The following is a 26,555-nucleotide window of genomic DNA, read 5'->3' as shown; positions in this document are numbered from 1 at the left end:
ACCCAAGGTCCCAAACATGCAAAGCCAAGCAACCAAGCGAACTCCGAGGGGAAGATATGCCCGCATCATCTGTCGCGGCTGTCGATCAAGAAAGATTAAATGCATCATGCAGGATAGAAATGAAATCAAGCCCTTTGGTATTCCGCAGCCCCCAGAAAAATCCTGTGAACGATGCCGGAACATGAATCTGGAATGTGTTTTTGAGCCTACGTTCTTAGGACGCCCCGCTATAAAGCGCTTTCGTGGCTTGGAGTCCCGTGCGAGTGGGTCCGATACTATTCCTTCCACTATGCACATCAAAGACCTTCTATTTTCTGATACAGGAGAGGTTGGTCCCACGTCGCATGCAATTGAGTTGCCGTCTAAAGAAGCTCTTTTCCAATCCATGATAGAGCCTCATTACTTTCTCTCGTCCATATTGGCTAGAGATGAAGCATTTGGGGCCCACTTGGATCCGGTGCCTCCGTGTTGGAGCGTACCTCTTCCTGATCTCGTTGATGATAACACTGCAATATCTCTCGAAAGAAGGTAAGTCTTAATGACTCGACCTTTTGTCAACCTATCTAACTCGCTAAAATAGTTTGCATTGGCATCGCTTTTTCCTGCCGTCAATGCCAAGTTTGATAGAACTCAGGGGCCGTTTGACATCACATGAGTTCATGTCGATCAATTCCGCTACGAAACTGCTCTTTTCACTGCTTTGTTTGATTGCGTTAGACATTGATCAAGCTTTAAACGAGCAACATCCCCAATTGAGACTGAGTATACGTACTGCTGTGGGGTATCTTGGTCAAGATTTCATATTTTCACCACCTACACATCACGACTCAGTTGCAGTCTGCCTTCTTTTGGCCGATTATAAACCAACAGTTTTGGCTACAACTAAAACTGTGCTGCACCGCGCTGTCAAATCTGAGACTTTTATTCATCTGGCACACAGAATTGCACATCGGCTGGGAGAAAAGTTTGAACAAGAAAAGACAACTCCCCGACAATTACACATGGTTGGTGGTACCGAATTCGATGCAGGCTTCAATCAAACTGTAAAGCATTTACAAATACTGGTTTATGATACATTTTTGGACGGGTATATTGCAAAATCACATGGAGCTCTAAGACAAGCGTTGGGGAAGATAATGCCTGTGATTGATGGCTACCAGCTTATTTTGGAACATCGTCAGTGCTCACCGAGAACAATCTTCCATATATATTGGGCTATATCAGTCTGCATCTTGCTGGATGCTTTGGCAAACTTGAAAGAACAATGGAACGACCCTGGGGCCCTTTTTGTGATTCTTGAACAAACCGAGGCGAAGTGTGTTGAAGAAATCAAAACCAGCAACGCCATATTGAAGAACAGCTCAGGAGAAATAATGGCCGTTCGCCTCCTACTAGAGCTAAGGTTCAATTCTGTCCTTGCTAGAATATGGGGTCTCGGGCTGTTATATGCTGCGGTTCTGAAAGCAAGGTCGGTGGAAGGCAGAATCAGATGGGAAGATGAAATTGAGAGTCATGAAGCAATTCAAATTAGCGATCAAGTCAGGGCCAGCAGGGAGGACGTGCTCGCCGGTGCAGCTCAGCCATTTGCGATGGTCTTGAGTCAACTTGGAGTAAAGTACCCTGAAAAGCTGAGATGTCTTCTCGAGATGTTTCTTGAGTGTACGAATTTGAAGCTTGGCGATGTTAAATTGCGCCCCCCACTTCAGCATGTTGCTCTCGAAATTCTCACACATTGCAAAAATCTCACTGAAAACAACATAGTTCATTTGAAGTGTTTTGGACGGCTGAACCCCAATTTCGAGAATCAGCTCGAGCTCTTTGAAACATGCAGACAGCGGTTTGACTCCATTGTTGCGGTACCTTGGATCTCAACTGAAGTGGCGTATGCCAATGGCTGCGTTTATTCTGCGTGTAGCAAAATGATAGGATGCTTTTGTGAGTTAATGAAAAACTTGAAAGACAGGATTTTGAAAGAAAGTGAGAAACAAAAATTCCAGGACGGAGAGGAGCGGCAGGGGCTAGACATGTCCAACATGTTCACAGATCTCAGCGAAGAACTTTTCATTGACTTGAATACGTCAAATGAAGCATGGAACATCTGGCCGTATGTTGGAGGATTTGGCCCCCTTTCCAACCCACAGGAGCTGTGTGACTGGATTGATGCTCCAGAGACTAACTTGAGCCTGGGGATGTCTAATCTTTTCTAAGAGGGCCTGTGTATAGTTGTCTGTTGTTGAGTTTCACCAAGCATAGTGTGGATTCAGTTTGCTTTGAAGTACAATGGAAAGATTGTGAAACACATTACACCGATGCCTAATTAAAATAATGAGTATGTATACAGTGAAGATAAGTACGTGATCATCCGGTGGCAATTTGCGATCCATAACTTTTTACTAATCCCAGAAGGAATATCCAAAAATGCGCAACTGATAAATTTCGAGCACTAGGCCCGTCGATCCCACGTCAACAAAAAGCGCAACGAGGGCGCAAATTTTAAACCAATGATGCCACAGCGTAACTCAGATAGTCCGCTCCTGTGGATGTCCATGTGATGATGCAAACGTATGAGAATGGGGTCCGCTTATGATCACTGCTCTTCATGATTCGTGGTTGGTGGTTGTCTCAGTGCGTGAGAGGTGTTTTGGCCCCTATAGTACATAGTCCTTTAGAGCTGTGTGGAACTTGCCGATCCATCCCAACCTCACTATGGATAAAATTGATGTCGGAGGTTTTTACAAGCTCGGGTTTTAATTTGAATTGTAAAACTTTATCTTTTCTTTTCCATTTTAAATCCCGAAACAGATAAACCCCCGGTCAAGGTGGACATGTAAAAAGAGGATAAACTGGCAAGCGTATGAACAAAGCCAGCCCCCTTTCCATCTTACTCCATTAGTTACAAGCTCTTCTAATATGGTTTTTGTTGTTAAAATCTTGAGAACAGGCCTTGGCTTTGTATCAGAAGCAATTCATACTGCCAAGGATCGCTCCGCATCAAACGATCAAGCCCTATATAATTTGCCCAACGACTGCTTGGCAGACAAATTCGAAACCCCGGCCTCTGACCAGAAAGCTTGTGCTGACAGCTCTCTTTCGTCTTCACCATCGGAACAGCCACACGATCGCAATATCATCGAGGGAGAATTACACACTTCTCATGTCGGAAGAGATCACTCGTTAGAGTCAGTGGCTAGTGCCGACCAGGACGAGGTCGCGTGGCAACTTGATGATTTGATTGAGTGTTTAGAACAGCCAGACTCCAGTGAAAACTCGGATTCGCTCCCCCATAGCGATAATTTGACCGAGCTACATGGCGGGCCAGAGCAAGATGAGGAAGAGAAAATCAAACAGAGAGAAGCGTTAGCCCGTGAGCTGCTTGCCATTGCAGGGCCCGCTCCGGAAGAATTACAGCGACTTCCTTGTCCCGTCATAATTCCTCAACGTCGACCGAGAAACAAAGACCGTGGATTCGTACGCGCATATGCACCCGACCTCGACAAATGCGGTATCAAGCAAGAATTCTTTTTGCAATTCCTTCAGTACCTTGACACGGTTAATCGCGTATGTTCAAATGATTACTATTTTGAATTTCCATTCACTGACAATGTAAGCAGGCATCTGCCTGGATTGAAGTTGTTTTCATCGCCGCTCAGATCACATCATCGCTTCCATTCCCCGCGGCCATGGCTGTAGGTACGGTTCTATCGGTAATCGCAGGCACCGCTCGTGAATTACAGAAACGTACTCGTTCAAACACTTTTCTCGAGATGGTCAATCGTGACATTTTCATGCCACGCGGGTTATTTGTCATGGTGATGGCGTTCAAACCAGATGATAGCGAGCAACAAGGACCACTGGGAAAAGCTACCAATTCACTAAAGGAATCTCTCTTCAAGAAAGAGAAAGTGGACATCAATCAGGCAGCTATGAAATGGAGCGATACTGATTCAAAGAGGTCAAACTTCGGAAAAGCACTTGACAAAATCCGGGTGCAGAGCGGCGAAACCAAGTCTGAGTTGGAGTTACCCGAGCGTGCAAGCCTAATCTACCCCCAATTAGATCAGATTGCCTCGGGTACTTACAAGGAAGAGCAGTCACAGGGGATTATTGAAAAGATTAGGGATGCCGGGCAATGGGCCACCGACTATATGGACAGAAGGGCGATGGTTTTCTATGTCTGTTTCCCTTTCCCCGCTACTTCCAATAATACCACTAACTATGAAGCAGGAGAAAAAACACCCTGGGACCCCAATGGTTGTACCTTCTGAACAGCGGAAGCCTATGAAGTCACGCTTCAATGATCCAGATCATCCAGCGAACAGCGGATCGATTATCTCTCTTGTCACGGGCGGTCTTGTTCCTCTGCCAGGGCCGGGCAAACTACTCGCTAAGAGGAACGAGGCGCTAGGGATCAACCGGCTGTTTGGCAAACCAGTAGATTCCGAAGACGGGCGAGTGATCCCCAGCACAGGAAAATACTACATCAAGAAAGTGTTTCAAAAAAACGTGTTATATCTTGCGGTCGTGAACCTTCCCACCGAAAAAGAGACCGAAGATTTGAAGGCACAATTTGACAATATGATGGAGCAAAGCGAAAGCAACCGTTCGGATGGAGAACCTAGTCATGCTCCTCGACCGGAGACCGCCTCTGAACTCAACTCCGACAGGACCCTAACTTAGACGCACTGTATAGCTACTAGAGATTGATAGATAAATATTATGGCACAAAATCCGCCCTTTTGTCAGCAAAAGCATTTTAAACAAATGATTCTACTCTATGAATAGTTTCCGAGTGATATGAGGACTTAACGGTGACTCTTCGTTTTCTATTGATAGATCAGGAGACAAAAGAAAAAGGGAATAATCTATTTGCTGACTAGGAGAGGCCAATCTACAAACTTGATAAAACTATCTACAGAATAGAAAGCGAAAGATCTATAGAACTTCCAAAAGAGGTCTGACTGAGCCAAGGCAAACAGTGATCAATGGCCTGAGATGAGTCTGCACCAGCCTACAATTTACACTGGAATGTTACTAAATTTGGAAAACCAACAAGTTGAAATTCAAATATCGGTTTAACCCATATAGGTAAGAATTGAAGCCAAGAAATCACCAATTTTGGGAACAAGTTTTGGCCCCACCAAGTGATGGAAATTGCGCGCTCGTTGCGCACTTCCATAGCCCTTGACATTACTCGGCGGTGCTCAAGTGACCGCAAAATGTTTGAAAATCAACTTTTAAACCAACCTACGGCCCAATTAGAGGCAGAGCTAGTCTTTTTTACCTGATCCACTAATATACCTGGTTTCATGGTTATATTCTTTGGCTGGAATACGAAAGATAACTGTGCACCAGAACGGGGCTGTAATTCATGGAGTGGTTCTACTAAGGCTCAACTAGTAGCCAAACCATCGGACATCGGAACTTAGATGGGATATAAAGTAACTAGCCTCGCCTCGGTTATTGATGCCTTAACAAACTTATCAACTATGCATTTCAAAAGTCTCTTCTTGCTCCTTGTTAGCGCAGAATCCGCGTTTGGTACTTGTAAATGTGCAAGTAAACTCTCAACTTGAACTATTGAACTTCGACATCTAACCTGTAAGATGACAATAGACACCCGCTGACAGCTGCTGGCCTTCATCTTTCAAATGGAACTCCCTTAACGCATCCGTTGACGGGCAGCTCATCGCCAACCAACCTATTGCCAAACCGTGCTACCCCGGTATAGGCTATGATGCCCAGCTATGTCAAGATATCAGCCAGGAATGGACCAACTCAAAATTTCAAGAAGCTTCCCCCATCGGGTACACTTATCCAGTTGCTGACACTTGTCCACCAATCAACGCCTCCGTGGCCGTTTACCCCTTGTGCCAGCTGGGTGCTGTCCCAGTATACACTATCAATGCGACCAAAGCAAATGATGTGTCGGCTGGTATCAGATTTGCTAAAGAGAACAATCTGCGACTTGTGATAAAAAATACTGGCCACGATATCGTGCAAAGGTGGGACAACCTAAATCCCGCGTTCGTACAAGTCTTATTGTGCGCTAACATTTTGGTGGTAGATCGCAAGGATACGGCAGCTTGATGATTTGGATCAAGTATATCCAGACTGGACTTCATTTCCAAGAGCGCTACGTCCCATCAAACTTTTCTTGTCGAGCCAACTGGACTGGAAGCGCCATCACAGTTGGTGGCGGATATATCTGGGAGGATGTGTATGCACTTGCAGCCAAGCACAGCTCTATTGCTGTTGGTGGTGATGACAAAGTAAGGTCTCACCATTTGAGTTGTTGGTATCAAGTCAACTAACATTTGCTAGACTGTGGGAGTTATTGGAGGCTATATCCAGGGCGCTGGCCATGGCCCTACAAGCCACGCTTTTGGGCTAGCGACGGACCAAGTCCTCGAATATACAGTGGTTTTAGCATCGGGAAAGATTGTTATAGCAAACGCATGCTATTATCCAGATTTATTCACTGCTCTGCGTGGTGGAGGTGGTGGTACGTTCGGTGTTGTCGTATCAGCTACGATCAAAGTACATCCTACGCGCCCGGTCCTCGCCCATACATTACTCATGACTTTAAAAGAAGGCAACTTGACCAGTCTAGTTAATGCCTCCGGAAACGCCTTGTCTAAGTATCCGCTTCTTTCGGACCGGGGATTCGGAGGTATCGGTGCGCTGCTGAATATGAAAGGATCGACTCTCTACAGTCACACTTTCATTAAGCTTCTTGAAGGCAACTCTTCCGAGACCATTGAGAATGATAAGCAGTTTGTGAACGATCACCTGATCAGTGGGTTACTTCTGTATAACAATACAGAGCTGAATATTGTCTCCTCCTTCAATCAATACCTGACATTCCACAAATACTTCACCTCGGGAAGTCACCAAGCCAATGCCGGAGATAGTCTGCTCATGGTCTCTCGGTTCTTTAACAAGGATTCTTTGTTGTCCCAGCATGAAAGCCTGTCGAGTATGCTCAGGACTTTGTTCATCGAGACAGGACCAGGGGCCCGTCCCTCTGGATCTGGACTCAGCCTGTCTCTCGATGGAGGTGGTCAAGTCCTACACCCGGAGCCGCACACCTCTGTCAACCCAGCATGGCGGAAGACTTATACTCTCTTGACGCATGTCGATCTATATCCCCTTAATGAGGGGGCACAAGGCGTCCAGGAAGTCAAGGGCAAGGCTACTTTCAAGAAACTTAAGGCTATGGAGAAGCTGACACCAGGCATGGGCACTTATCTCAACGAAGCCGACGGATTTGACCCTCAATGGCGGGAGAATTGGTTTGGAGCGAACTACGATTGGCTCAAGTCCGTGAAGCGCAAGTATGACCCGGAAGACGTCTTTTGGTGCTGGCGATGCGTTGGAAATGAGGGCTGGGAAGAAGTTAAGGGGGGCACGACCTTCGGGCCCTTGTGTAAGACTGACCAGGCTTCAGGGTGATGTCACTGAGGTCTACCAAAATGGTTTGCTCGAACATGATTTGCACAGGCACGACACGTATGGCTCGCTACCTGGATTTTCCGTCGGGCCCTGCTGCACGGTCCTGCAGAATTGTTCGCTATTCCTCCAAGGTTGTTAAGACCGCAAGCTCTGCTCGGTTCTCTTTCTTTCGCTTTGTATTTCTATTGTATATGGTAGACAGCTCGGTTGATCGATCTATTCAACCATTGTGATCTCCGTCCATTGTGATCTCCATAGGCTTATTGAATATGTACCGAACGTTATTTTCACTAGTCTCCTAGAGTATTTATCCGCTCCAGAATACAATACTGCGATAAAAAGAGCGAGCTTCTAAGATGGCATCGCTCTCCAAACCCCTTTACTGTCAATTCCTAGTAGACTCCATAAAAAGTATAGCTCATTAGAACAATCATCCCAGCCGCGCTTTCTTGAAGCCCAGAACTTGTCGAAGAGTTCTGTCACCATTCGAGACGTATATATGCCGGCAGTGAAGCTAGACCTTAACATTTGTCTCTGACAAATGTACGCATCGTTTTGTGGTGCTCCACAGCTCGTACTGCGAGTACAACGAGCTGCCAGAGCAGAAGTCTTTAGAACTTCTGCGACCGTAACGCTTCACTTAATAGCTCCCACAAGCAGTGGCTGAAAGTAGTGCTAGTGTGTATCGAGAAAGGTGTCGTAGGCAGGGCTGATAGTGGTGCGTACGTTGTGGTCATCTTGATCCGAACTGGTCACATACAGTAAGCCTCACAATCGTTCTCTACTGGAAATATAAGAGAGACCAAACTCAAAATCACGCCCGATGCTGTACATATTTTTATTAATGAAGCTCTATTTCCAATCTTCTTTTTTGGTCGTGGGGATAAATACTCCTATGGGCTAATGTTGAACTTTCTCCTGGCAATTCCTTGGTGGGTTTTATCTGGATTCCGCTGTTGAGTATTTATAAAATCTCAGGAGTCTTTTTTGAGGACGTTGGGAGTTTCACGATGTTATTTCGAGTTTGTTTCATTATAGAAATGCGCAGACAGAAGCATTACCCGTCTATACAGGTGAAAATTACGCCTTAGACCGGCGCGTTTTCTTCCAGGGGGAAACAGAAAGAATAAGCAAAACATGTTTTAAAATCAATCTTCCTATAGAGCAATCCACCCCATGTTTCTGCGGTCAAGATGGTGCAAAAGTTCGATTAGACGGAGGCAAAGTGTTGGGCGGGCGTGCTGTCATAGGGTGGGGACGAGGGCCAGGTCCCATAGGCGCTTTCTGCCCCTTGGACTTGTCCTTGAAGAGCAATCCTAGAGCAAGACACATGGTTTGAAATTGAACTGGAATGATATGCAAGAGTAGAAGTCTCAATTCTGCTGTTCAAGCACATGGTCAGCCTTTTGCTTTGTCATTTGGAGAAAAACCTGGCTACTCACACACACACTCAGTTGGAATTCTCAGGAATCTTTTGAGCCTGTTTTTAATCATTAAGTTGGTTCTAATTTCACGTTATATATAAAAGCGAGAACTGCTCACGACTTTTGCCAAGGAATCTCGGAGTAAGAATAACATGTAAGATCGTGGAGTCCATTTTGGCAAGCGCAATTAATTGCGCGCTGCCAGGGCTTGCTTCACTGCCACACTATTTTTGAACTTGTAGATTCGCGCAATTACTTGCGCGAATTGATTTTGCGAGTTATTCGACAGTATCCAATAATTCTCTCAATTATTGTCAATGAGTTGATTGGCCAGCAAAGTTTGTGGGTATGATTCTGATAGAGTGTGGCTGCCTATGGTCAGCACCTGGAATTGAATTTACAAAATTTGCTATTGGTGACTTTTTGCCGACTTTTGTGAGGAACACCTTGACGGAATATCCATACTTATGCGTTGAAACAAATCAATCATGCAGCTATCAAGACCTGCGATGCAATAGACGATGTCATTGATAAGCTAATCACAGATCCAACTTCATGTGACTTGGACCCCTACACGATTGTGGGTAAAGTGGTCGACTGTCCAGATACCGAGGGTAGTGTAAAGGTATCCATAGACGCTGCTGCGATTGGAAATGCATCGTGAGGTGGTGCTCGCTCTTCGACTAGGTCCTAGTTACGGTTTAGTATCAATCATGAAGTGCCACTAACTAGGTACAATAGCCTGTCTGATACCAGATATATCTCTTTTCAAATGGCCTGCCATGTTTAGTCTTTGTAATATGGTGGAAATTAGTTACAACACTCTTTGCAACTATCTTCGCATCCTACTGTGACTCGTATTCGTGTCTGGTTGGCTGATGGTTCCCCACAACGCACGAGGCTGGCGCTTACGTCTTGCGCTCCTCCGGCCACAATTGCGAAACCTTGTGCTCGCCCGCCCGAGTTCTAGTCTTACTAGGGATCTTACTTACCTCGGATAGTTTTCACTCTATAACTGCTACAATATCGAAGCCTTTTCGCCTGAAATCCCCCCTGGTGAAGTACGCCGAGCGTGCAGCCGAAAATGTCGCTGAAATGTTTGAGCCGCGATTCCTACCGGGTGGGATGGATATGCCCGTTAGAGGTGGAACAAATTGCGGCAATGGAGATGCTAGACGAGGAGCACCAACGTCTTCCGCAACCCAGCGGGGATACAAACATTTACAACCTCGGCAGCATCAACAACCATAACGTGGTTATTGCTGGTCTTCCTCGGGCGGGGAACTGCTCCGCAGCTACTGTCGTCACTCAAATGAAGATGACGTTCCCAAACCTCAAGTATGGCCTACTGGTCGGGATTGGGGGCGGCGTACCGACAAAGACCGAGTTTGGAATGATCCGTCTAGGTCATGTGGTCGTTAGTGAACCGACTGGTGTACACTCTGGAGCAGTACAGTACGATCACGGAAAAGCGAACGCGGGTCACTTTGAACGCAAAGGATTCCTCGCACCTCCGCCAACAGCTCTTCTTAACGCTGCGCGGGAGGTGGCTATCCGGCGCCATAGGATGGACTATGATCCAATTTGGAAGAACCTGGAGCGAATCCAAACTAGTCGTCGACCACTTCGTCGCTTCAAGTTCCCCGGCGCTGCGAATGACAATCTCTACCCAGCCAACTATACACATGGGCAGCAAGGGATATCATGTGAAGATAGTGGATGCGACCCGAGGCAGCGTATCGAGCGACCGATAGACGAGGAAGACGACTCGTTTATTGTTGTACACCGAGGCACAATAGCTTCAGGGGAGATGGTGATCAAGGATGCTAAGAAAAGAGATGATCTGGCACAGGAGCATGGGGTGCTATGCTTCGAAATGGAGGCTGCAGGGGCCCTTACTGATTTCCCATGTATGGTGATTCGAGGCATCTCCGACTATTGCGATTCGCATAAAAACGACCAATGGCATGGTTATGCAGCGGCGGTAGCGGCCGCGTATGCACGTCAGTTATTCTTCCATATGTCCATTGAAGAGGCACAACGGTAAATTTCTCTCTGGCCTAATATAGGGAGGCCACAAATGTATGCTCATAGCTCATCAATCTATGACCTAGAAATCCGAACTCAATGCCTATCAATTTCGAGCTCCCGCTTAATCTGTCCGACATATCCGAAGTGACGCGATTCGTTGCACGAAAAGATCAGCTGGAGAGAATGCATGGTATTCTTGACACATCTGTTGGACGCCGTATTGTTGTGGTGCATGGGTTAGGTGGTATTGGTAAGACGCAGCTAGCCATCGCATATATCAAACGGAATCGGTCTCATTACTCAGCGATAATATGGCTAAATGCAAGGGATGAAACAACATTGAAGCAAAGCTTTGCTCGCACAGCCGAGTGGATTCTACGCCACCATCCGTCTGTTACATACATTGCCAGTGCTTTGAAGAGTCGAGATCTGGACGAGACAGTGAATGCGACCAAGCGATGGTTGGACGACCCGATGAACGATCGCTGGTTGATCATCTATGATAACTATGATAATCCCCTACCGGGCAACCATACGAGGAAAGGCATAAGCTATGCTTCCTCTGTCGAGGCAGGTATACATAGCGATGATGACAAAGATCTTGCAAAGGCGTTTGATCTTCGGAAATTTCTGCCCGAGACCGACCATGGTGCCATTGTTGTGACCACACGGTCCTCTATGGTAAAGCTAGGCCAAACACTTCACTTGCGCAAGCTAGAGGATATCAATGATAGTCTCGAGATCCTGGCTTCCGTCTCTGGCCGTGAAGATCTAAAAGAAGGTGAGCATCAAGCATATAGTCCAATATCAATTACTGATATCAAGCAGACCCCGTAGCCACTGATCTTGCAAGGCAACTCGATGGACTTCCTCTGGCCCTCGCGACAGCTGGCGCGTATTTAGAGCAGGTATCGATCAGCTACACTGAGTACCTCCAGCTGTACCGAGAATCATGGCAGAGATTACACGAAGATACGCCACAGCTAGGGGCCTACGATCAAACGCTGTACTCAACTTGGAATATTTCGTATCGATACATTCAGCAGCAGAGTCCTATTGCGGCTATGCTTCTCCGACAATGGGCCTATTTCGCTAATGAAGACTTATGGTATGAGCTGCTGGAGTATAGCGGCCCGGAGAAGCCGGAATGGCTGTGCGCACTGACAGAGAACAAGCTCACATTTCATGCAAGCTTGAGACTTCTGTGCAGCCACGGGCTCGTTGAAGCTGATCCGACTACCATATTACAGCGTGTGGAGTCACGAGGGTATAGCGTACATGGCTGCGTTCATTCGTGGATGATTCATGTGTTAAACCAGGGGCTTGACAAGAGTATGGCCTGGATAGCAGTCAAATGCGTAGCGGCGCATGTGCCTCGGCGGGAAGAACACAGATTCTGGCTTATACAACGGCGGCTGATTGCACATGCAGATAGATGCCTGGAGATAATAAATAATCTAGAAGTTGAAGGTGAGGATGCGGAGGCACTATATTCTTTGGGTTATCTCTACGCGGACCAAGACCGGCTCCAAGAGGCAGAGGCGATGTACGAACGAGCGCTAGAAGGCTACGAAAAGGCGCGGGGACGAGAACATACGTCGACGCTAGATATCATCAACAACCTCGGCCTCCTCTACGCGGATCAAGGCCGGCTCCAAGAGGCAGAGGCGATGTACGACCGAGCGCTAGAAGGCTACGAAAAGGCGTGGGGACGAGAACATACGTCGACGCTAGATACCATCAACAACCTCGGCCTCCTCTACGCGGATCAAGGCCGGTTCCAAGAGGCAGAGGCGATGTACGAACGAGCGCTAGAAGGCTACGAAAAGGCGTGGGGACGAGAACATACGTCGACGCTAGATACCATCAACAACCTCGGCCTCCTCTACGCGGATCAAGGCCGGCTCCAAGAGGCAGAGGCGATGTACGAACGAGCGCTAGAAGGCAAGGAGAAGGCGTGGGGACGGGAACATACGTCGACGTTAGATACCGTTAACAACCTCGGCAGCCTCTACGCGGATCAAGGCCGGCTCCAAGAGGCAGAGGCGATGTACGAACGAGCGCTAGAAGGCAAGGAGAAGGCGTGGGGACGAGAACATACGTCGACGCTAGATACCGTCAATAACCTCAGCAACCTCTATACAGATCAAGGCCGGCTCCAAGAGGCAGAGGCGATGTGCGAACGAGCGCTAGAAGGCTACGAGAAGGCGTGGGGACGAGAACATACGTCGACGCTAGATATCGTTAACAACCTCGGCATCCTCTATAAAAATCAAGGCCGGCTCCAAGAGGCGGAGGCGATATACGAACGAGCGCTAGAAGGCTACGAGAAGGCGTGGGGACGAGAACATACGTCGACGCTAGATACCGTTAACAACCTCGCCATCCTCTATAAAAATCAAGGCAGGCTCCAAGAGGCAGAGGCGATGTACGAACGAGCGCTGGAAGGCTACGAGAAGGCTTTTGTCGCGACCTCACCTTTCACCTACATCCCTGCCTTGAACACTCTTATAAACTTTGGCCTTCTATGTGAGAACAATGGGAAAGTTGATACCGCTCTGCTGTATTATCAGCGGGCGCTGGTAGGCACTGAGGCTGTTTGGGGCCAGGATAGCGAACGATATACCTGGCTTTCCAACAGATTAAGATCTCTACAGCGTGACGTGTGTGAGATTTCTGACTGAGAAGAGTTTATTCAAAAGAAAACAACAAAGCGGGGAACAAAATGAAAGAAAGTGAGAGCGAAGCTCTCCGGTATGTACAAGCATAAATAAGCCCTGCAAAGGATTCAGACATGCCTCCCACCTAGTTCTTAGTCTATCTTCCTATATATATGTACGGCCTTCTTCACTATGATGCATCTATGTGTTCTGTAAAGTTACAGTGTTCCAGCACGTTTCGTATCGTTCCAAAATTACAAGAGGTATCGAGTTATAGATGATGGTAGACTCTATTTATATACCACCATTTTGGCAGAGCAGCTCTCATTAAAACTTTCGACGGTGAGGAGCGGAAGCAGATTTCGCTAATGACTGTACTAGCCTACGAAGACCATCGTGCCCTTTCACTGACCACGGCGCCTACAATGGTCTGCGGCGCAGAAGCTGACCAGGGGTCTGTGACAACCCTGTGGCCTTAGCTTCCAGGGGACCAGATCCGGCTGGGAACGGGTCGCACGAACGGCAATTTGGACTAATAACCTTAGAGCGACCAGATTCTCGGTCTATGTCAATGTTTCTGGCGTACGCACCAATGGGCGTTGACAACCGGGATTAGCTGAAAGGCACAAGGGTACCTAGTAAACCCCACTCTCCCCCGGTCACGATATTCGAACTGTTCGAGTTAAATCCTTCTGTCAAAGCAAATTCTGTCGAATACCAAGACCGAATACATGGTAGAAACCAGGTATTATACCCGGAAAATCATACATTGGGTACCAGGTCACAGTCCATTACGCTTATCGCCTTATCGCTTTCGCGGGGAAGTACGGTCGCCGAGGTCATTGGACAAGGCCTGGAGTTTCCCTATCGAAACCTACATGGACGTAGGTGCTCCGTATGTAGCTCAAGTTGACCACTTGCACAATCTTCTATTTCCATTACCTAACTGTTCACTGTCGGCAAACACACAACGAATCAGAGTGAGTGGAACTGAATCGGTATGGGGCTTATTGGTTAATCTTGCAATTAGGGATCACACTCGGCACCACCTGTAATACACGGATGGGCGTTCGCTGGGCTAACAGCTAGTGGCATAGCGGTATCGGCAATCTCCATTGTATGCAACCTCCAGGCCCGGAGGGACTCTCAAGCCGCATTTCTTATACATCTTAATTCCCACCAGATATCTACCACAGTGGACGGCAAATAAAAGCTTCCCCGCATTCAAAATGGCATATTCGATCACTGCCCTGGCGGTAGTATTTTTTGCTGGTCTCATCTTCTACAAAGTGTTAATTTACCCAGCATTCCTCTCCCCACTGTCGAAGATCCCCAACGTACACTGGAGTGCTTCCTTCTCGCCGGTATGGATGCTATGGAGGCGATTCACAAGCCAGAACAACCGGACCATTCAGGCCGCACACGAGAAATTCGGTCCTATTGTTAGGCTAGGGCCATCAGAGATCTCGATCAACTGTGTCGAGGGAGGAATTAAGTCAGTTTATGCTGGCGGATTTGAGAAGCATGACTGGTATCCACGAGTCTTCGCATCATTTGGGTTAGTATGCGCAGACACTGATTGATAGTAAAAAAGTAGCTCACCATGAGAAACAGAACAGTGAGCATGTTCACCATGACCGGAAGCAAGACACATTCAACTCGAAAAAGGATGCTATCCAACATATACTCCAAATCGACTCTGCAAACATCCCCTCATATGCGGATAGTTTCAGATACAGTCATCTTCGATCGACTGCTGCCGATTCTTCAAGAAGCAGCAATGTCCGGCAAATCCGTCGACGTACATGATCTAAACCAGGGACTAACAATGGACTTCGTCTCCTCCTATCTATTCGGGTTGAAGAATGGCACTAATTACCTGCAAGATAATTCGGTCCGCAAGCACTGGCTTCACCTTTACATGTGCCGAAAGCCGTTTGAATTTTATGCCCAGGAAGTTCCATATTTGGATGGGTGGCTGAGACGGATTGGTCTTCGTGTGATACCCAAATACTGTGACGAAGCCAACGCAATGCTTGATTCTTGGGCTCTGGACCTATGCGATAGAGCAGAGCAGATAATTTCATCTTCCGAGCCAGGCATCGAGCCAACTGTCTACAAGCAATTGAAAGAATCTCTGGACAAGCATTCCACAAAGAATGGAGAAACAAAGCCAGACAAAGCCCAACAGCGACTCGATATTGCTTGCGAGATGTACGACCAGCTGACTGCAGGCTTTGAAACCAGTGCTGTTGGCCTCACATATCTATTCTGGCAACTATCTCGACATCCAGAAGTGCAGGACAAGCTTCGAGAGGAGCTACTCACTCTGAGTCCCCCGATTTCATACCCAAAGTCAGCCGATCTACCGCCAGCCAAGTCAATTGATAGCCTGCCCCTGTTGGAAGCGATCGTGACAGAGACCCTGAGACTTCATGCCCCGATCCCTGGAATTCAACCTCGGGTGACGCCATCTCCGTCGTGCACTCTCGCCGGGTATGCAGACATTCCACCCAACACCAGAGTGAATGCGCAAGGATATTCACTGCACCGCAACCCGGAAGTATTCCCAGAGCCAGAGGCCTGGCAGCCGAAGCGTTGGCTGGAAGCTGAAAACTCGCCGGCTAACCTGGAAGAGAAACGGCGGTGGTTTTGGGCGTTTGGGAGTGGAGGACGTATGTGTGTGGGAAGTAATCTTGCACTGCAAGGTATGAATTTAAGGATCCCAATCATTGAATCATACTGATTACCGCTTGGCAGAAATGAAACTCGCCGTGGCTGCGATTTATACTAGCTTCCGCACCACCATTGTCAACGATGACAATATTGAAGCTATCGATGCTTACACCGTGAAACCGACAGGCGATAAACTGATCCTCAAGTTTGAGTCTGTCTGAGATGTTACGGGAAGGATTTTGCAGGCAGCCATTCCTACTACAAGCAGTACGAACTCAGAGTTAAATGGATTTGATCAATCAGAAAGTATCGATATTACAGCTAAAAGAATAAGTGACAAGATTAATGAGACTCCTATCTAACGACCAATGCGCCATGCACAGCCTGCCAATTAAGAATCTCCGCAAGACTAACACAGTCCCCTAGCGCCAAAGAGACACAATTCTACATTATCTGCCTTCACCACATTGTCCCACACGCTCTGGCCTTGTTCATCCACTAAGAGAGCCTTGATCTTACCAGCAGTGATGGCCTCGAAGAAGAGAACTGAAGTTGTGAGCGAGGGATGTGACTCAGGGAAGTTCGCCGTTGTCCATAACCCTGCTAGCGCCGACAGTTCATCTCAGCTATAATCTGTGTCGGGGGCTATATAATCAAATAAAAGTATGATCAATTGTTCTGAAAGGTGATTCCATATCCCACATAGTTGTATACTGTACATATGAGTAAAAGCCAACTCCCATAGCCTCTGATGCAAAATAAGCGGACCAAATCAGCAGATCCCGATGAAGGCCCGAGTATTCGCGTAATAATGTATCAAAAAGAAACCCAAAACTCCAGGACAACTCGCTTGTGCTGCCAAGTCCGGATAGACAATCGCGAACAATCCAGTGTAAAGAACATTTTAACCGAGAACACCATCCTTCTTGCGCGGGCCAACAACCTTGGGGTACATTCTCATGAGGTGGTAGTTGACGGTGTTCTTCTTCTGCTCCCTGGATTTCTATATGCGGGAGGAACTTGTTAGGGGGATGTCGACAATGAAGGAAAAGAACGGCGGTGGATTATAACGTACCGGTGCATCCATGCACTTGCGCAATTGAGCCTCGAGAGCAGCACAGCCCTCTGCGCCGTATCCAGCGGAAGCCCAGCAGTCTATTTGCAACGAAATATTGTCAGTAACCCACTCAGGATTTCGAGATTCAAGGTACTTCGCAGCTGGAATGTGAAGCCAGGGCGACAAGGGATTGACAGAGTCGATCTCGCCACAGAAGAAGAATGAACATACTAAGCATAGACGACATCACTACCACGCAGGGGTTCTGCTCATTCTGATTCGGCCGGCGAACACGGAGGTGGTTGATGGTGTTAAGACGCATCGGGTTGAGCCGGGTGGAGAGGGAGCCTTTGGGTGCCATGGTGGGAAATTATTCGGTTCGTAGAACTGGAAACAAAGGTAACAATTGGAGCGAGAAAAGGCGAAATGCCTCGAAGCGACCGCGTGTGGGATTAACGATGGTAGACTGACGCCGGCGACGGATCTTCGACAAACAAAATCCGAAGTTTCGACTCCGCGGAGGTGGATGACTAATATTGGTCGCGCCCCGGCTCTCTTTATCAAGTCGAGGGCTTGCCACCTTATTAACAAGTCCTACACACTCTTTTTTGATATCGCAAGTTCGTTGAATATAACAGCAAGCTATTAATTATGCCTGGAAAATACAGTTTGCCAACACACCTCCGTGGTGTTTCTTCAACATGCACCTTCAGAGCTCCGATAGCTCCCGCGTCTAGGCGGTTCTCCGCAGCATGCCACCTGAATCAGACATCGCCCTCGTCTACGACCAAGACGGAGGATAAGGATGGCTCAAAGGGAGAAGAAAAGGATAGTCCGATGGGACGCCGTCTGGCTCAAATGACTGAAGATGCAATGCTAGAAGGTGGACGATCTGCACATCGCAACATTGAGCAAGCAGGGTTCTCGGAAGAACTGAAAAATGAGCTTGCAGAGCGCATTGCTGCCACTTCATTCAGGAGCGAGTATGCTGCTGCTCATTCTATAGTCGAAATGCCCGTATGTGGTCCTTATCATGCCCTGTTATCTAACAATCACTAACTTACATTCCTTATCGCAGTCTGCCGCAGGACAGGGCACACGCGAGAACGCCGCCGCTCCTAAATGGACAGGAGTAGAGCGCGTTGAGGACACGACTCTGCGTATGCTAGACGATGCGAGCAAACCTATCCGAATGCCTTACAAAATCCCCAATCCTGTGAACCTCAAACTCACGCCGAAGCCCAAAAAGTCTCGCGGAGAGCGAATTGCCGAAGCGAAAGAGCGCACGTCTACCTACACACTGAGCCAGGCGCCTGGATTTTCCGAAGAGGAGCGCGAGGATATGCGACGGGAGATGAGGGAGCAGTTGACACCCGGGGCGCATTCCATGCCGATCTCGATCTCGGGTCTTTCGTCGCTAGCAAATGAGCGAATCGAAGATGCGATCGCGCGCGGACAATTTAAGAAGATACGTCGTGGGAAAGGCGTCAATACGAAGGCGGATCCCAATGCGAGCAGCGCATTCATTGATACAACTGAATATTTTATGAATAAGATCATCCAGCAGCAGGAAATTGTGCCGCCGTGGATCGAGAAGCAACAGCAGCTTAGTTCGGAGCTCAACCGATTCCGCGAACGTCTTCGAGCGGACTGGCGGAGACATGCTGCGATGTTGATTGCCAGTAAGGGTGGGTCCTTGGACGTACAAATGAAGCGGGCAAAAGCCTATGCTGCAGCTGAGGCTCGGTTGGCAGACAAAGCAAAGTTGGAAGCTTCACTTCAAGAAGATACATCCGTCTCGGAGATTAACAGTGATGGCCGGATAACCTCCAAGTCAGAGACATCCCAATCACCTGCAATTAAGAATGACGAGGAAACCTCGGAAGATCTAGCCCATCTCCCACCACTACGAGACCCCGGTTACCTCGCAATCGAGCGTTCTTATCACGAACTCGCCGTGAAACAAATCAATACTCTTGCACGCTCATACAACCTGCAAGCTCCAGCCTTCGCCCACAAACCATATATCAATATTGATCGAGAGCTCAACGCATGCTATGCCGCAGTAGCGCCTGAGTTAGCGGAGGAAATTAAACGTCGAGCAACGGAGCGTGCGCGCCCGACATCAATCGTTCCGCCGGCTTCCTCCAGCAAGTTTGGGTCACTGGGGATGGCGCAGTCTGTCAAAGTCCACGAAGAAGATCAGTCGAAGGGTTACGGTATGAAAGAGCTGTGGCGCGATTTATTCACTAAAGCCTGAAGAAAGCAAACGAAAAAAAAAAAAAAGAAACAGAGAACCTCTCCCTCCTTCTGTTCAACCTGTGCGGGGCCATACCAGAGATAACAATACACCAATAATGTGACATCGAACATGACGAGTGATGCCACTCAGAATAAAGCCAGCAAAAACGATATTTCCAACGCTACCTCCCCGCCTTTCAATTTCCCCACAAAGCTGGACGTTGCCCTCACGAACTTGGATGGAAATCTTCAGCTCTCTCAGGGCTCGTCGCTCTTCGCAGGTCGTAGCTTTCTCGCATCCCACCACATTACTAAAGGGTAAATGATGAGGCCGCTGATAATAACACCAAGGCCACCCCAAAACCCATTATACAAAACGAAGCTCGCAGCATCCAGTTTCTTTGCGCCAGCAGCGATCGCTGGCAAGCCCAGCACCAAGCAGAGGATGGAGAGAACAAACACAACGTATGATTGACCGAGGCGAATCCAAAGGTCACCGTTAGCCTTACGTCTGGCCGCGACCGGATCTGGGAGGAGCAGTGATGCCTCCCGTACACATTGCCACGTCCTGAAAGCCCTGCAGAGTCTGCCCGTAAAATATATCCACAGAAAGCCAGCGACTGAAAGGAACAAAGCCCCAATCATATCTGCAGCATCTGGGTGGATTCTCGTGTACATGCCCAGGTACCCATGTTCTGGTAGCCAGTCTCGACAAGTACAATGAGTCCCATCTATAGCCAACGAGGAAGGGTTGGTAGCCGTGTTGCTGGCCTCGTCTCGTTTTTGCATGGGGATGATGAACTGATGCCACGGGATCTTTGGGAAGTCTCCCTTGGGCCAGCCGGCTTGCTCGAGGTCGGAATCGCCGAAGGGTAAACGTGAGATGACTTCAACGTCGCCCACCCAGATCTCGTTGACGGCGTTGCCTTGGTCGTAGAAATGGTCTGACTTCACGCCGTGCACTGCGGAGATCTTATTGCCCATGGGTCTTGGGACAAATTGGTAGATGTGTTTTATGATATAAGTGATGAATGAGCTTTTATGAGTGATATTTTTTTCAAGGTACATAGACAGTGATGGAGGATGAGGATGAGTTCACTGGGGAGCTTGCTCGGTTGACCACCTGTGGGTAGGTGATCCTGGAGTCATATCATTTGGAAGGAGCGAAAGAGGGAAGCTGCATCGGGGTGTATCTTTTGCAGTGACAGAGAGACGAATGTTCCAAGTTCTCGATTTGAATTTGTATCTATTCTCTAGGAATTCAACGAACAAGCAACGGAAGTGTTTTCATCTTTTTGAAAATATGAAGAAGTGGACAAGATATCTTATTTCGACTAAATGCTTGATAAAATTGTATATTATGGCTTAGTTGTAAATTATAACAGGATAATAGCATTCATATATAAGATTCTCGAAAGCTTTCTCTCGGATATTCTCGTCATTACAGATGATGCGAATTGATTTTCGCTATGGCGCACGTGCGTATAGTATGCTATTTGGCAAGGAATGCGCTAACTGGAGATTCTAGTATACCCAAACGATAATATGCTTTGATTTCGACCAATTAAATATGGCTTGAGACGATCGAATGTATGGAGTACTCCTTACTTAAATCACAAGTTGGAAAATGTTCTAAAATAACTCCAAAACAAGACCTTTGGGGGAGTTAGGGTTCTCCCCTGTGAGTGGCCGCCGCCAGGTGACGATCGTGCATGAGGGCGCGTATTTGTGACCAACGACAGGCTGAAGACTTGATTGCCTCTGTGCTAACTTTCCCTTCACTTCATCACATCCTATGCAAGGCTGCTTCTTATATGTGACCCCTCCCCCTGCCGCCCCCGTCACTTTTGGAACATGTATCACCCCAAATCCTCGTGTAAGATTCGACGTTTCGAAATGTCGATCAGTGACTACTACTTTTAAAATAATTACTTTTCCTCTCCCATCTCTTTTATAATCCAGGCGGAAATGACTACCCCGATAATCTTCTTTTTGTCCGTCCTTTTTACGCTCTTGATTGTACATAGTGCCCCGGTTGAGGCCCAGAACATCGAACGTGAATCCAAGTCCGCTGCGCCCCCAACACTGAACAAACCATTGCTAGCAATTCAAATTGGAAGCATTGTGGGAGCCTATGTGATCTTCGTCGCTCTCCTTTTAGCTCTACTTATCTTCGTTGGACGTCGCCTGCGTCGGACAGTCCAGTCCTCCAACTATACACTGCATATGGAAATTCTGAAGCCCGTCAGACCGCCTCTCAGCATGGATCCCAGCCCAGTCTCTCCAATGTCGCACAACCTCCCAAGTCCAAAGTCCAGTGGATTTAAGTCCTGGGGATCATTGAACAGAAGCACCAGGCCCTCCCAACCGTCCATGAACGGCAGCATGGTGACCATCGACGAGTCCATTGTCGCAAACGACCGACAACGAGCCCAGCATGATATGGAGATGCTGTACGCGGCAGTCATGGAACATGATGCCCAAAAGGCTTCCGGAGTTGATCTGTCCGTCCGAGAACAAGACCTCCAAGCACAATCACCAGACAGCCAAATCACAAACCCATTCACTGACCGTGGCTCCCACGTCTCAGATAACTCCTTGGCACCATTGGCACCATTGCCACCATTGAAGTCCCCCACCAAGGGATTCAACAGCTCACGCTTATCCAAGCTCTTTAACTCAGGCTCGCGCGCCAATCCAGATCCGAGCAAAGTGCGCTCCCCGCGTTTGGCTATCCGCAAAATGCCCATTTCCTCTCCACTAGCCTCGCCAGCAGTGGCCACGCCCCGAGCTTATATACCCGAAAACCCGCCTCTTTCCCCACGGATTTATAACCCCGGTCCTCCACCAGTAGTGCCGCGGCTGCAGGCGAGCGAGATAATTCGACCCCCTCCGGGGCGTGCCCGTCCACCGGCCCCTCTAACCCTGAATACTCCCTCGCCTTCTTCCACCATCCCGTCCAACTTACCTTTCCGCGAGGCATACCCGCCGCAAAGTGCCCCGGCTACCAAGACCACTATCTTGGAACGACCTGTGAAGAACCGGGCGGGTCCTGTTACGGGGATGGCTACGCCGTACAGTCCGTATATGCCGTTTACTCCCGTGACGCCCTTTACCCCGGGGCGCACGGTGACAAAGCGACAGCGGAAGCGGGAGGAGCGTGGGAATGGACTGCAAGTATTGAACGAAGATGATTTGGTGAAGGATGATGATGATATTTGGGGGTGATGTCAACCCAGTATGAGAAATGAATTAAATTTGGAAATCAGGCGTTCAAGTGCAATTGCTTTAATCCGTCATATATCTACAAGTAAATGTTCACACATACATACACTGGCTGTATAGTTCTATTTCAGAATCTACATCTGTATCTACATCTTCTCCTTCAAATGCGTATTCCCCCTGACAATAGCCTCTGCAAAATCCGACCTCGTCCCCGCCTTCTCAAGACTCAAAAGCGTCTGAATCGTACACCCCCTCGGCGAAGAAATACTCTCCCTAACAACAGCCGGATGCTGACCAGACTCCAAAACAGCCGACAACCCTCTAATCCCTTGCAGAACCAACTCCATCGCATCCACCCTCTTAAATCCCTCCGCAACACACCCATCCAACAACCCCTCAATCGGCAACGTCAACGTCGCCATCGTTGCCCCGACAAGCACAGTCGCCAGTCCAATCTGCTCAGAACCTAGATACTTAACCGCACCGACATGTTTGAAAATCCACTCCGTGACCGCAACCATAGACTCTGGGATCGTCGGCGCAGGAGTCTCGATGATCGTCATCGACTGTCCGAACTGCGCGCCCATATTCGGGATCGCTTTCATGAGATGCGGCTGGTCTGGAGAGCTGGGGTCTGGGTTGATGAGGAGGGTTAGGGTTGAGCATGTGGGGCCTGCGAGCATGCTGATGACGAGTTTATTAGACAGGGCTTCGCGGACGCCTGTTTCGCTTAAGACGGCTTCGGCCATGAAGGGCTTGCAGCCGAGAATTATTATGTCGGAATCTTGCATTGTTTGGACGGTTTGGTTGGAGACAATTTTGATTAGTTGTTCGTGCTCTGGGGCAATTTTTGTTTGGAGCCGGGCTGCGGAGGCTGCTGTTTTTGTGCAGGCAATGAAACGGGTAATTGGCTTTGGTGTGGTTTCAGTGCTTGTGGTTGAGAATGCGGTGTTTAGGAGGCCGTTTAGGACGGCGCCTCCCATGTTACCTTGGGGTTTGTTAGTAGTGGTTTACTATAGAGGGATGGACATGTTTACTTACCGCATCCGATAAATCCGAGGGTTTGTCCTGAGGCCATGATGTTCTAAATAGATACTGAGAGAGTTGGAAGGTCAATTGTGTTCTGAGTTGAGGGGTTGGCTATCTCTTTTGACTCATATGGATCTCGGGTGAGGTGTCCGACATTGGCGGTAGCCGATGCCGAGATTCGTTCATCTTATCTTAGAATATTCTATTAGAACTTAGAGTATTGAACTTGTCTTTTTCTGATATATTTGAGATGATAGGCCAATTGCTCTTATCGAGCCATTCTCTATAATTATTTCTCGATGATTATAGGTGGATACATGGGTTATCCGAAACATCATCCAGGCCAGGGTGGTTGAAAGTGGATTTGTCTTATTATTTCCCTTGGAGACAGCCCAGAATATGAGCATAATCTATCTAGTCCATTTCAAGCGACGTACACATCAACTTAGTTATATCTGATTCTTGCCTCAGGCACCCAATCGGCCCTAAAAGTGGCGTATAACAGATTTCCGCATTGGGCTTGGCTTTGCATCCCCGAATGCAGCAGGGTCCGTTTTCACCAATCTTCTACATTTCCTCCTCCTCTGGCTGCATAGTTCTTCTATGCTTGTCAAAATCTGAGCCTATGACTTGAATTGTTCGTTGAATTAATAACAGCTGTTGTTTTATCAACTTCGCGGATCGCCCCCGCTATTCCCCCCACCTCACCTCAAAGTCGCAGTTGTCGTCATCCTCGGAGGCGAGTTTGCTATTCCCGACGCCCCGAGCTATTTCGGTCCCCTGCTTTTTACTCCATTAGGACTTGGCGTGGGAGAACTTGTGTGTACAATAATAGGCTGTAAGTTGTTTCACTCTTAGCTTGGCAGAGGCGAGATTAGGACTTGACTAATTGGACCTTCTTCGCAGATCTCAGACTTTATCTTCCCTTCGTCCTCCGCTACTCGTTTACACCTTTCTCCTTTTTGTGTTTCCAATACGAACCATCTACATGCCTCTCACCGTCCTCTCCCGATCCCAGCTCCGCGAGCTGCTGCATGCGCTCTCTCGCGACGAGATTCTAAACCTGCAGCGCAATCTCGCCGAGGCTCTACGAGAATACTCCAGTGGATCCCAGGAGAAAGGTTGCTCAGCGACCTATCAACCCCAGCGAACGGCCATTACTCGTCAGAATGGCACCACCACTATCTTCATGCCCGCAAGCACGGGTCAGACAATCGGCATCAAGATGATTTCCCTGCAGGACGGGGGCGATGCTGGCTGTGCTATTGAACGGGACACCGTGGATATGCAGGAGAAGGAACAGATTTTCTCGCGCAGACGAGGTTCTTTCCGAAACTCGGTGGCTTCCATATCCTCCGACTTGAGTGACTTGTCTGTGGGCTCAGAGGACAAGGAGGATAGTAACTCGATCAGTCCTGTCACCACTACCACCACTAGCAGCAGCACGGCAGGATCAAGCACGGATAATTCCACACTCCTCACTGGTTGCGTCAATCAGCAAAATGTCACCTCGAATATTTCTAAAACTCTTGGCGCGTGGCCGGGCGCAGGAACTCGTGACACATCGCCGCGTGGCAGTGTGACGCTCCTAGATGGCGAAAGTTTGCCATTTGCTTTGATCAACGCACACGAACTGACAGCATTCCGCACGGCTTTGGCTTCGCTGATGATGTTCAACAGACGCAAGAAGGTGCGCACCATTGTTGTATTCGGAGCGGGCACCCAGGCTTACTGGCACATCCGCCTGGCGCTGGTTCTCCGCGGTGAGGACATCCGCCGGGTAATCATTGTGAACCGTTCATTCGATCGCGCAGCCAAGCTTCTGCAAGAAATCTACCAGCCCGAAAATATCCAATGGCGCGGAGACGTCAAGTTTTCCGCTGTCAGCACGGATTTCGGCGAGTATAGCCGCGTTTTAAAGGATCATGTGCGCAAGGCCGACGCGATCTTCTGTTGTACTCCCTCTCCCGAACCACTTTTCCCTGCGGAATATGTCACCTCAGGCGAAGGCCGTCAAAAGGGTCGGTTGATTTGTGCAATTGGATCATACAAGGCACACATGGCCGAGATTCATCCCGATATCCTCCGAGATGAGGTCAATGTACAGCCCGCGCATCGTCATTGGCACAAACATATCCACCGTAGTGGTGTGATTGTAGTGGATAGTCTAGACGCGGCCATGAAAGAGGCGGGCGAGATTATTCAAGCCGGAATCAAGCCGAAACAAGTTGTCGAGTTGGGCGAGCTACTTATGGTTCGTGATGCCACCCGTGACGCGGCAACTGTGGATGAAGAAAAGAGTCTGCGTGAATGGTCACAGCGGGGGAATGTCATCTACAAATCGGTTGGGCTTGGACTGATGGATCTCGTGACTGGCGGAGATTTGGTGCGCTTGGCGCGGGAGCGGAAGTTAGGGACCACAGTGGAGGACTTTTAGGTCGTTTAACTGGACTTTGGCGACTTTAATTCGATACCTTTTACTTATTTTACTTTGCTTCCTATTGGCGCTGATCTTTGGGACTTGCCTTGTTCCAGGGAAATTTCGAAGATCAACAAGATCTACCGGAAAGCCACAAATCTTTAATTGAGATAACATTGAATACATGAAATAATATAGCTATAGCTTGATCAGAGTATAGCATATAGCGTTCTAAATAAGAAATAAGAACTGGAAATAAGAAAAATAAATGTATAGGTAACATCTATATAGCTTGGTGATCAAGTTAAAAGCTTGACCCATAGTGGTAGTGGGCTGATGGT

General features: G+C 48.2%; 12 protein-coding genes across 12 annotated transcripts; 9 read left to right on the top strand and 3 right to left on the bottom strand.

Moving 5' to 3' along the window:
• Positions 1-106: 106 nt before the first annotated feature.
• On the top strand, positions 107-2,207 carry N7537_003014 (uncharacterized protein; the record flags this gene model as incomplete). The annotated part of the gene is made up of 2 exons (XM_056894072.1): positions 107-528; positions 581-2,207. The coding sequence occupies 2 exons, from the start codon at positions 107-109 to the stop codon at positions 2,205-2,207; spliced, it is 2,049 nt and encodes a 682-aa protein (XP_056759067.1).
• Positions 2,208-2,910: 703 nt separating this feature from the next.
• N7537_003013 (uncharacterized protein) lies at positions 2,911-4,677 on the top strand (the record flags this gene model as incomplete). Its single annotated transcript, XM_056894071.1, has 3 exons — positions 2,911-3,558; positions 3,612-4,172; positions 4,225-4,677. The coding sequence occupies 3 exons, from the start codon at positions 2,911-2,913 to the stop codon at positions 4,675-4,677; spliced, it is 1,662 nt and encodes a 553-aa protein (XP_056759066.1).
• An 809-nt stretch (positions 4,678-5,486) lies between these two features.
• On the top strand, positions 5,487-7,452 carry N7537_003012 (FAD-dependent oxidoreductase; the record flags this gene model as incomplete). The annotated part of the gene is made up of 4 exons (XM_056894070.1): positions 5,487-5,516; positions 5,614-6,002; positions 6,065-6,269; positions 6,322-7,452. 4 exons carry the CDS (start codon positions 5,487-5,489, stop codon positions 7,450-7,452), a joined length of 1,755 nt encoding a protein of 584 aa, XP_056759065.1.
• Positions 7,453-9,960: 2,508 nt separating this feature from the next.
• N7537_003011 (Disease resistance protein) lies at positions 9,961-13,591 on the top strand (the record flags this gene model as incomplete). Its single annotated transcript, XM_056894069.1, has 3 exons — positions 9,961-10,919; positions 10,991-11,688; positions 11,736-13,591. The coding sequence occupies 3 exons, from the start codon at positions 9,961-9,963 to the stop codon at positions 13,589-13,591; spliced, it is 3,513 nt and encodes a 1,170-aa protein (XP_056759064.1).
• A 41-nt stretch (positions 13,592-13,632) lies between these two features.
• N7537_003010 (uncharacterized protein) lies at positions 13,633-14,046 on the top strand (the record flags this gene model as incomplete). Its single annotated transcript, XM_056894068.1, has 2 exons — positions 13,633-13,661; positions 13,884-14,046. The coding sequence occupies 2 exons, from the start codon at positions 13,633-13,635 to the stop codon at positions 14,044-14,046; spliced, it is 192 nt and encodes a 63-aa protein (XP_056759063.1).
• Positions 14,047-14,796: 750 nt separating this feature from the next.
• Positions 14,797-16,464, top strand: N7537_003009 (cytochrome P450; the record flags this gene model as incomplete). Its single annotated transcript, XM_056894067.1, has 3 exons — positions 14,797-15,125; positions 15,182-16,275; positions 16,328-16,464. The coding sequence occupies 3 exons, from the start codon at positions 14,797-14,799 to the stop codon at positions 16,462-16,464; spliced, it is 1,560 nt and encodes a 519-aa protein (XP_056759062.1).
• Positions 16,465-17,147: 683 nt separating this feature from the next.
• On the bottom strand, positions 17,148-17,661 carry N7537_003008 (mitochondrial 37S ribosomal protein mS37; the record flags this gene model as incomplete). Its single annotated transcript, XM_056894066.1, has 3 exons — positions 17,148-17,246; positions 17,319-17,398; positions 17,532-17,661. The coding sequence occupies 3 exons, from the start codon at positions 17,659-17,661 to the stop codon at positions 17,148-17,150; spliced, it is 309 nt and encodes a 102-aa protein (XP_056759061.1).
• A 290-nt stretch (positions 17,662-17,951) lies between these two features.
• N7537_003007 (DnaJ family domain-containing protein) lies at positions 17,952-19,560 on the top strand (the record flags this gene model as incomplete). Its single annotated transcript, XM_056894065.1, has 2 exons — positions 17,952-18,317; positions 18,379-19,560. The coding sequence occupies 2 exons, from the start codon at positions 17,952-17,954 to the stop codon at positions 19,558-19,560; spliced, it is 1,548 nt and encodes a 515-aa protein (XP_056759060.1).
• A 239-nt stretch (positions 19,561-19,799) lies between these two features.
• N7537_003006 (uncharacterized protein) lies at positions 19,800-20,525 on the bottom strand (the record flags this gene model as incomplete). Its single annotated transcript, XM_056894064.1, has 1 exon — positions 19,800-20,525. The coding sequence occupies one exon, from the start codon at positions 20,523-20,525 to the stop codon at positions 19,800-19,802; it is 726 nt and encodes a 241-aa protein (XP_056759059.1).
• A 984-nt stretch (positions 20,526-21,509) lies between these two features.
• On the top strand, positions 21,510-22,769 carry N7537_003005 (uncharacterized protein; the record flags this gene model as incomplete). Its single annotated transcript, XM_056894063.1, has 1 exon — positions 21,510-22,769. One exon carries the CDS (start codon positions 21,510-21,512, stop codon positions 22,767-22,769), a length of 1,260 nt encoding a protein of 419 aa, XP_056759058.1.
• A 143-nt stretch (positions 22,770-22,912) lies between these two features.
• Positions 22,913-23,844, bottom strand: N7537_003004 (pyrroline-5-carboxylate reductase; the record flags this gene model as incomplete). The annotated part of the gene is made up of 2 exons (XM_056894062.1): positions 22,913-23,754; positions 23,808-23,844. The coding sequence occupies 2 exons, from the start codon at positions 23,842-23,844 to the stop codon at positions 22,913-22,915; spliced, it is 879 nt and encodes a 292-aa protein (XP_056759057.1).
• A 939-nt stretch (positions 23,845-24,783) lies between these two features.
• On the top strand, positions 24,784-26,232 carry N7537_003003 (putative proline utilization protein PrnX-like; the record flags this gene model as incomplete). Its single annotated transcript, XM_056894061.1, has 1 exon — positions 24,784-26,232. The coding sequence occupies one exon, from the start codon at positions 24,784-24,786 to the stop codon at positions 26,230-26,232; it is 1,449 nt and encodes a 482-aa protein (XP_056759056.1).
• Positions 26,233-26,555: the final 323 nt, after the last annotated feature.

The sequence above is a fragment of the Penicillium hordei genome (genome assembly GCF_028827395.1).
Source record: "Penicillium hordei strain IBT 12815 chromosome Unknown utg000001l_segment0_segment0, whole genome shotgun sequence".
Taxonomy (NCBI): Eukaryota; Fungi; Ascomycota; class Eurotiomycetes; order Eurotiales; family Aspergillaceae; genus Penicillium; species Penicillium hordei.
This window is presented reverse-complemented; position numbering and strand designations above follow the sequence as displayed.